Below are 10267 nucleotides of genomic sequence, written 5' to 3' on the forward strand. Positions count from 1 at the left end.
ACTTTGTCTTCCAGTGAACTTGACCCAGCTTGTATTTTGGATTCGCCTCTGCCTTTGTTTTGGATACCTTAACCTGGACTGCCACTTTGTGTACCGACCCTGGACCCAATAAATGGATTATGATTTTGAGTGACTGTGTTGAGTCTTGCATTTGAGTCCTTTTATGTGCCGTACGACACTTTTGCAGGATCCCAAGAAACCTTTGCAGGATCTTGCAAAAGCAAATCAGGATCATTTATTTTTCCCCATGTCCCCTTAGGAGCTCTGTAAAATTCAACCCCAGTTTTAAAAAAATGAGATATTGAGTAAAATGTAAAAAAAAAAACTTGATTTATTGATTTGCAAATTTCATAAACTCATTTTTTATGTACAGTGGAACAATGTAAACATATTAAAGCTTTTTTAATATTGGGGTTGTTTTAGATTTAATCTGCACAGGGTCTGACCCTTGCCGTCCCTACCTGCGACACGAGTCTCTGGTTCTCGTTGAGCCAGGCTTGCCTCATGGTTGTTTTGTGGTCGAAGCGCTGAGCCAACAGCTCCAACTTCTCCTGACGAATCAGCTCTTTCCGCAAAGCCACGCCTCTTTCGTGCTCCGCCTTCTCCAACCGCTCCCAGGCCTAAACAAACAAAATATGTATGCAAGTAAGAAAAGAATGTCGCTGCACTTTATCCTTCACGATCGGCGGTGGGGCGACCTTGTTGATGTCTGAGATGAGCTTCCCATCGTGAGGCACGTAAGGTTTCTGGTTATTAGCTCTGAGTTTGCTTTGGATGGTAAAAAGAAGGACTTCAAGGTTCCCTTTCTCCTGAAACCTGGACAGGAAGCAGGAAATGGTGATTCCCTTATCAGCAACACATCAGCCGTAGGTTTTAACAACGCGTCAGTGTTTTTAAAGTGGCTACAGCAGCAGACGTACTTGATGGGCTTCTCTATAGTGCAGTAGGTTGTGAACGCCTGCAGCTGCTGCTGGACTCCGGTCAGAGAGTTTGCAAACTTCTGGTTGCTGATGACCGCGATGGTCTTCTCGATCCACTCCAGCAGGTCTGACGCCAGGGCCTCGTAACGGTTGATTATCTTCTCTGCCTCTATACAGTTATCCAACACCTGAGGAGGAGGAGGATGAAGACTCAGGGGACACGAATAATATGTGAAATAAGGAGAAACAAATAAAACAGATTTTCTATTAAACAAAATATGGATATGGATGGAGGACAACAATCTAGTTTGTTAGTTTGATGCGCTAGCACCAAGCTAATACATATAAGGCAATATATCGTTGGCGCTAATGCTAAAGCTAACAGGCTAAGCTGAGGTTCTTCTTCCATGAAGCAGCTCTGTTGTCCTCCATCCATATTTTCAGTTCCAGGCTGAGTCATTTCTACCTTCTCCTCTCTGTCAACGCTCTCTGGTTTCATTTAAAAGAGTCGATCATCAGATATTGTCCAAGATTAACCTTCAGGGTGGATATARCTCGCTAGCAGCCTCGCACCGAGGACCTATCCACGTCATCATTTACCCAGAACGCTTTGCATGTAAATAAAATGGCTCCGTCCATGTAATATATTTTTCAACATTTAATTTAAAAATAATAAAAACTAAACATCCTAGTATTTTTACAGTCTTTATTTTACAGTTAAAATTTAATTATCAAATAAAGTCTAATGTTACAACTAATCAGGGATCCCTTTAAAGTTTAGTCAAACTAACTGTATGCAGATGTGGAAAACATGTCCGTACCTTCCCGACTCTCTTCCCCTCCACAATAAGAGCCTTCATCTTGGAGAAATAGTGGTAATAAGCGACCACATATGTGATGATGGACTTTTCGTCTGGGTTCTCTGTGTTCACATCTAAAAACCAAACAAAAAAATAAATAAATAGTTTTTTTTATAGTGTGGTCTGAATGATCCGGAGGCGATAACTAAAAACTGTTCTCACCCTCGGGGTCCAGGAGTTTGGTGAGACCCAGGTGCTGTTCGGCGACATTAAAGGCTTGCTGGAGGTTGTGGGTTGCGTTGGACCGAGTCAGCTTGTGGAACTCTATTAGGTCAGGTCTGGAAATGAATTAAACTAAAACTGTCACGGCTGGAAGAAACTGGAAACTTCAGTGATTGTTGTACATCCAAACCACATTATTTAAAATGTTTAAAAACTAAAAAAAGGGGTCATTTTCTCACCTGTGTCTGTGTATGAGGGCGTTGAAGGCAAGGCCATCTCTCCAGCAGGTGGTGAAGTTCTGAATGTTGACCTCAGGGTACCTGGAGGACAAAATATTTATAACTTTAAACCTAAACCAAAAACCAATCACTAATAATGTAGCAGGATTGTTTTAGGACTCACCCTGCAGTCTTCATCTGGCACCAGAGCAGCAGAGCATCCTTGGCAGAGCGAGTTTCTCTGTTGTCTGCTGTGTTTATTTTGATCACCTGGATCTGAACACAACAAATAGTGATTTTAGTGTTTTTTCTGTAAGACATCAGGTGGAAAGTCTAAAGTTTTGGTTATAATCTGAATGTTTCACATTAATCTAAATGTTTTCCAGTTTTTGTTAAGATCAAATCGTTCGGCTCATCTAAGAGATGGCTGCTATGACTTTTGTGTTTTGTACTGTTTTATACTTTTAAAAATATTTTTAATTTATTTGGAAATATTTTCCTTATAGAAATACATTAAGGTCACTTTTTATTCCTACAAAACCACTGTTTCCTTTGTTCTATACTGGTCCTAAGCCAGCAGATTGTGTTGAATCACTTCATCACAGTCTCCCATCCTGAGCAAACGGTGGAGAGGAAAAACTCCCTGCTAATCAGGAAGAAACTTCCAGCAGAACCAGGCTCAGGACAGGAGACCATCTGCCTCGACCGACTGGGTTTGGGGGACAGGAAAGAGACACAGACAAACACAGAAGACCATTCAGTTATTCAGTTACAAAATTTCCTTCATAACGTTTTTCTACTTTAAGCTTTTAACTAGCCTTTTTCTGCTTTTAGCCTTTATCTACCATTTTGCTATATTAAGTTTTTTACTAGCCTTTTGATACCTTGAGCTTTTTCTACTTTTAATTTTTAGCTTGATTTGTTACTTTTAATTTTTAGTTTTTTAATTAATGTATTTATTTATTATTGACCTTTATTTAACCAGAAAAATCCCAATGAGATCACAGATCTCTTTTGCAAAGGAGGCCTCGGCTTGAAGGCAACCTATTGTACATATTTTGAGTTACTTTTAGCTTTAAGCTAGTCATTTGCTACTATTAGCCTTTATTTATCATTTTGCTACTTCAGGCCAATCACTAGCATTTTGATACATTTAGCTTTTAGATAGTATTTTGTTACATTCAGCATTTTATTTTGTTACTTTTACATTTTAGTTAACATTTCGCTACTCGAATGTTCTTGTTTTTGACATTTAGCTAGCATCTTGCTATTTTAATGGTTTTACTACCATTTGGATACATTTAGCTGTCACACATTCTTTGCTACTTTTGGCTTTTAGCTTGTGTTTTGTTACTTTTAAATTGCATTTTGTTACTTTTAGCTAATTGCTGGTATTTTCTTACATTCAGCTTTTAGCATTTTACGTAACTTTTACATTTTAGCTAACATTTAGCTATTTTTCGTAATTAGCTAGACCTTTTTTGCTTTTAGCATTTAGCTACCATTCTGCTATTTTGATGTTTTAACTAGCTTTTGGATACATTTAGCTTTAAGCTAGCTCTTTGCTACCTCAAGCATTTATTTATAATTTGCTAATTTTAGCTAATTGTTGGCATTTTGATTCAGTACATTTAGCTTTTAGATTTTTTTTACTTTCAGCTTTAAGCTTTTTTTTGTTACTTGAAAATTTTAGTTAGCATTTTGCTACATTTCGCTTTTACCAGCTCAATTCTAGCTTCTTCAGCAAATTTCAGGAGTTATTTACAACTCAGTATTTATCTTAGGGTAAATGTTATCGGTACTAAAATGTTGATTGAGCATAAATTCCTTTTTTCTCCCTAACATGTTCAAAGATCCTGGCAGGACTCATTCTGTAGAAAACACTCTGGTGTTAAACACAGAAATGTTCTAATCAGAAAAGGAAACATCGCCCTGATAAATGAAGATACACAGCTGTGTCTAAAGTAAACAATATTGTCTGTATGTAAAAAAGAATCCATACATCTGGTCAATAAGACAGTAAAGCCTGATCAGTGTGTCACCACTCAGTTTTACGATGTAAGCAGAAAGAGGCCCAGCAGTTTGTTGGGTAAGCAGCAAACTGCACATAAAACAAGGTCACGCAGCCGGTCGTACGCAACACAATCACCGAGGTTACTGCAAATAATAACAGTGTGTTATTATTTGCTTTTGGCTCTGTAAATACGTTAGGTTTACCTCTTCCTCTCCTGACAATCCTCTCCCCCTCTCTTTCTCTCCCACCCTCTCTCTGCTCGTGCGCAGTCACTGCAGTGGCCGGGCCCTATCTGCTGACCTGGCAAAGCAAACTCTCACTTTCACCTCAGAGGAGGGCAGGAAAGAGGAAAAGAGCCGGAGACGAGCAGAGATGAAGCGTGGCAGGACAACGGAAACCTAACCAGACATTAAAGTCCATTTACACAAAAAAAAATAAAGGTAACATTTAACTACAAATTCTTCTACGTTCATGTTTATATGTCTAACAGGGGACAGTTTGGGTTTAAATAATGCAAATAAACCAGATGGAAAGGGTTAAACGTTCATAAATTCCTGCATTATTCCACAGTCTGTACCTGAGGAACTTCACATTTTCAGCATCTAAGTTGCAGCTTTGTGAAGAGATTTGGACAAATAAAGGAGTGCATAATGCCACTCACATTATTTATTTAACTATGCACCAACAATAATTTAAACGCTGTAGATGAAAGCATTGCATTAGGACATTTTAGTTTATAGTTTTAAATGTTTTTCACAGATTTTACAACTTGTCTAATGTGGTTTAACGACAGACCTTAAAGTCACGGAGCTGTACAACAGGAAAAATAAACACGATAAGTTTAACTAGAGGATTTTATTTCCTGCAAAATGCTTAATGAGTGAATGCTTAATGCTGCAAGATCTTTGCTGAATAGCTAAAAAAGATAGAACTTGCCTAAAAATTACTAAAAAAAATAAATAAATAGCTGAAATAGTCAAAATTAGCACAAACAGGAAGAGAAAATATTTACTGAATTATGTAGTAAGAAGCAGAAATCATCACAAAAAGGTGGATTTAGCTGACAAAACACTGCAAGCAACTTCAATAAATTTCAAAGAGCCGAAAAAAAAACCTAAACTTGCCTAAAAATGGGATGCGAGTGGGAAAATTGTTTATGAATTAGCTGAAATAGCTGAAATTAGCACAAACAGAAAGGGAAAATGTTTACTGAATTACATAGTAAGAAGCTAAAATTATCACAAAAATGTGAATTTAGCTGGCAAAACGCTGCAATCAAGCAACTGAAATAAATTTCACATAGCAGAAAAAAGCTGAAATTTGCCTAAAAAAAGCTAAAAATTAGCCGAAATAGTTGAAATAGCTGAAATTAGCACAAAAAGGTGAATTTAGCTAAAAAGAAGATCAAATTAGCTGGAAAAAAAAAAAACACAGAACACAGTTGAATTAGCAGAAAGCAACTGAAAGAAGCATCACATAGCAGAAAGAAGATGAAACTTGCCTAAAAGTAGCTAGAAAAATAGTTGAAATTAGCACAAAAAGAATGATAAAATGTTGACTGAATAATGCAGCAAGAAGCTGAAATGATCACAGATACATGAGTTTAGCTAAAACAAACTAAAATAGCTAAAAAAATAGCTGAAAACACATAAATCAAATGAAATAAGCCGAAAAAAGCTAAATTAAGTTCAAATTAGCAGAGGAATAGCAGAAAAGATCAGAAAGACGGCTAAAAAAGAAGAAAATCGACAGCTCCATTCATTTTCAATGAGAAAAACATGGCGGAAAGAGCTAAAATATCTCAAAAAGAATAAACTGCTGAAGCACCAAAAGTCATAGCCAGAATCTGCAGAATGAGCTGAAGGTTTTGATGTATAAATTTGCTGTTTCACTCGTGTTTTGTTTTACCTGGAAGCGTAGAATAATAGTCCAGATGAGGCCCAGTGTGAGGCGGTGGTTTCCGTCCACGATGTCGTGAGAACCCACATTTTCCAGGTGAACCCGCTGCTCTTTAAGGAACTGCAGGGCTTTGTCGACGTTTTCCAGGCTGTGGATGCGCATGCGTCCCCGCGTGGGCCTCGGCTTGAGAAGAACAGAAAAATGAACGACTCTTTATTACCAAACATTTGCTCAGTTAATAAAACCTCGGGGAAAGCATGTCCGTTGGCAAACGCTGTGTGTTTTCCTACCAGGAGCTCTCCACTGAGCACTTCCAGCAGCCTGGTGAGCATGTATCCATCCCTCAGGTCGTTGTAGAGGTCGGAGATGCGACAGGACACTCTGGCCAGGTGGGAGTTGACCCACTTTGTGAACGTTTTCTTCTGAACTGCATCTCTTTCATCTGAAATAATAAAGAAATTAAAATATAAACTTACTGCCAACATGGAGGGAAACAAAGTATCTGGTACTGTTACTAAAATTACTCAATTAAATACAAGTTATTGTCTTTTTGTATTTGTGTCTGTGTGGACACCGGCGCGACCTCTGACCTGCCAGAGCCTTGATCCGGGAACACTCGAACAGCTTGGAGCTCGTGCACTCTGTCTCCCAGAACCCGGAGCTAACGGGTCGGTTGTTGTTGTTGAGTTGGCGCTGGGCTTCCGCGTTGTCCAGGTCTGGGGAGGCATTAGCCATCGCGCCCGACGCCCTGCAATGCACCAAACATTTGTTAAAAATAGGTAACGAGCACCAAACAATGGCTCAGTTAGAGGTTTCATTTCCTTCTTTTTTTTATTGTGATCAAATATCTGACAGGATGCACGAGACGCTGAGACAATGAGGAGTAATCTGACCATTACCACGAGTCAAAATCTGATGCATTTTTCTTTTAAACCTTATTTATCAAAAACTTTTCTGAAATCCAAAAACAGACTGAAACCATCTTTAAACTGCAAAGATACCAACCAGCAGCTCTTTACAAAAGCAGAGCTAAAAATAAAAATTCTCTGATGTTGTTTTTTTTGTTGTTGTTGAAAATGTTTAAACTCAAACACAAATGCAAGACTTTTCTCTTTTATGTTTGTCCCTTTGACAGCTACGGTAATAAAAATAACTTGCTTAAGAAAAAAACCCAACAGGAGAGAAAGAGGTGAGAATTCTTGTTCAGATGCTTCCATAAAAAAATAAAAGTTACATTTTAGTTCTGCATAAAGCCCCATAATTACGGTATACTGTATATTACAAATTCTTAAAAGCATTTTATCATTAAATCTTCATTATCTTGTATGAACTCTACCTGCAGGAGCTCAAATATAAAAACATGGACACTCAGTCTGGGTCAACAGACCCACAACCTACAGCCTGGTACAGGAAACACTTTTTTTTACCCGAGTCGCCTTTAAACAAACCTGCAAATTTAAGATTATAAGAATTATAATAGAATAGAATAGAAGAATAGAAGAGAAATAGCCTTTATTGTCCCGCCGAGGGGAAATTCAGATGTAACAGCAGCATCCGTACTAAGGTTCACACACTAGTTACTTTACAAACTATAGTTAGTGCACAAAAAATGAAATGAACACTTACTAGCAATGATACGACTGCTAATAATAAAAAATATAATGTGTAAGAATTGTGTAAGAATAAAAAAATATATGTTTTGTTTTAGAGACAGTAAACTATCAGAATCTGACAATAGGAATCAGAAATTGCCTGTTTTCAGTACAAAACAAAACTATATACTATATAGAAATATATCATATATAACTAAAACTATAACTACTATAACTATGAAATCAACTTGATTGTAACAGTTTCTGTATATTTTTATATTCTCTTTAGTTGAATGTGATGAAAAACATAAACAATGGTTTTTGTCAGAAGAGCAGATGTGCCTATGGGACATAAAAATGCCATTTGGTGCTCCTCTCCAGGCTTCAGTGGGGGGATGGTGGTGGTGGTGGTGGGGGTACATGTTTGTATGCATGACTGGTCCCACAGGGAATCAAAGCCATGTTCTCACAAGCTGTTTGACATCAGTCAGTGGGTGGGGGGTGGGTTAGTGCTTGGTGTTGCTGTAAAATCATACATGTATTTATGTGATGTCACATGATCAAAATGATCAGATTTTTTGGTTTTTATTATAGTTACATCACTTATTTTGGTCTTTATTGTTTTTATCAACTTGTTAATTTACTTTTCAACAAAAAAAGACTACATTATTAATTTATCTTTTACACGTTAAATAAAGAAAGTCACATTTTTCTTTTAAATAATAGATTTCTGATAATCAAAGGTTTGGTAACATAGTAACCACTAAAAATATTAAAAACTTTAATTTAAAGTTATTTAAACCTTAAATCGAAGGGAACAAATTCAAATCAAATTTCATACTATAGTTAGTATTTACATTTAAAATTAAATTAGTTTGATGAAATAGGGAATAATTCTGATGGTCACTGTATTAAATGTGTCGTTAAAAAAATCTGAACACATTATAAAATGTTCAGATGTTCGGATGTAAAATGTTGTTTTCTTTACACTTTGATCAAAACGTGCAGAAAAATCAAAGAAAAGTCGATTTAAGACCCAGTTTGAGAAGTTTTTGTCTTCTCCTGACCTTTTCCTGCGTGTTCCCTGCAAGAAGAGAAGCCAGCCTCTCCAGCGTCTCTACACCTAAAACACTGGAGTAAATGTCAGCGGCGGGAGGAGGGGCAGCCCCCCTCCCTGGAGAAAATACCAGCCAAGCATTACAGAGGTTTTATTGTGATGATGAAGAAGACGGAGGACTGCAGTGGATGCCCCCCCCCCCCCCCAAAAAAAAAAAAAAAACAGGAACAATATGAGCAGCATTAAAGCTCCTGAGTTTACTGAATCAAAATCCCAGCTAGAAACATAAACATGCTGTGAATTAAAGCAGAATTTAAATGACTTTTGTTGTTTTTTTAATTCTAAATTTACAAATAAAAACTGTCTTTTAATGAAGTATTTATAAGATAATAATAATATGGAATAAAACACATTTAATAGTTTTTTCTGAAGCAAACATTCAGGCTACTGAAACTCAAAAAGCAATGTTTTTGCCTGTGGGTCTGTCTGTTAGCAAAATATCTTATGAACCAGAACCAACAAACATTAATAAAAAGCAAACTGGTTAAAACTCAGAGTTTTTTTTTTTTACAGAAGATAAGCTAAAGTGTGTCAGAGTAACTGAGAGTCACGTGATTTCACAACTTTTATTTTGAAGGTTTGACTAAAACAACCTCATCAGTAGATGTTTTCCTCCAAAGAACGTTTTAAATTACATAAAAATAATTTAATCTAATAGGACTCAGTAACATATTTAAACATTAAGCATTAAGCTCATGCCCTGCCCACTCTCACCTGTTCCCTGTAGTTATTGGTGTCTTTACTCAGAAATCAGCTTTTATTCTCTCTGTTCCTGTTTTCACATTTTCATGCTTCTAAAATCGATTCTTAAATCAAAACATCTGTACTTTGATACTTTCAGGTTTCAGATTAATGTTTATTATTAACAGGAACACAGTGGAAAGTAATTAAACTGTTAAAATCTTGCGTGAATCAGACCCGGTTGGTGGGAACTACTTTTTCTTCCACCTGGATAAGGTGTAGGCGCAGCGGCATGTGTTCACTCAGATGTTACGTTATTTAATGTTAGCATGTTCAAAAATTGTGAAAGTTTTCATTTTTATATTAGTGCTTGATAATTAAACAGTAAATTATTTGAATGGTTTTAATATTTGACTTGATTTTTATTGATTTAAACAACATTTTCACATACTTTGTATGTGTTCTCTGGTTTTTCTGTTGTATCTGCTCGGCTGTGAGGACGCTACATTAATGTACCTCTGAGTTTAAAATGAATAAATTAATTACTCTGATGTCTTGTATTCTTTATGAAGCTATGATTTGAAATACACTACTGTTTTTTTAAGTTTTCCACATACATTGGTTGTATTTGCATTTGCACAAAGTATCGTATCGATCTGTATCGCTGATACCAGAAAGGAAATGGGTGGTATCCCACATCATCACAATGAACTGAGGATGTCCTAATAATATTTGTTTATACACACACACACACACACACACACACACACACACACACACACACACACACACACACACACATAC

General features: G+C 36.7%; 1 protein-coding gene across 5 annotated transcripts in view; it reads right to left on the reverse strand.

The window, feature by feature from the left end:
* Positions 1-10267, reverse strand: part of sptbn4b (spectrin, beta, non-erythrocytic 4b) — a 66832-nt gene that overhangs the window by 51077 nt on the left and 5488 nt on the right. For all 5 annotated transcript variants that reach the window (XM_014015948.1, XM_014015947.1, XM_014015949.1 and 2 more), the window contains exons 2-11: positions 6664-6821; positions 6364-6515; positions 6083-6256; positions 2345-2436; positions 2182-2262; positions 1943-2058; positions 1742-1854; positions 921-1108; positions 699-816; positions 462-620 (exon numbers count right to left, since the gene is read on the reverse strand). In XM_014015948.1, coding sequence (XP_013871402.1) covers positions 462-620; positions 699-816; positions 921-1108; positions 1742-1854; positions 1943-2058; positions 2182-2262; positions 2345-2436; positions 6083-6256; positions 6364-6515; positions 6664-6808 — 1338 coding nt within the window. In that variant the 5' untranslated portion in view covers positions 6809-6821. The remainder of the gene's footprint in view (positions 1-461; positions 621-698; positions 817-920; positions 1109-1741; positions 1855-1942; positions 2059-2181; positions 2263-2344; positions 2437-6082; positions 6257-6363; positions 6516-6663; positions 6822-10267) is intronic.

Source organism: Austrofundulus limnaeus, unplaced genomic scaffold (assembly GCF_001266775.1).
Source record: "Austrofundulus limnaeus strain Quisiro unplaced genomic scaffold, Austrofundulus_limnaeus-1.0 Scaffold136, whole genome shotgun sequence".
Taxonomy (NCBI): domain Eukaryota; kingdom Metazoa; phylum Chordata; class Actinopteri; order Cyprinodontiformes; family Rivulidae; genus Austrofundulus; species Austrofundulus limnaeus.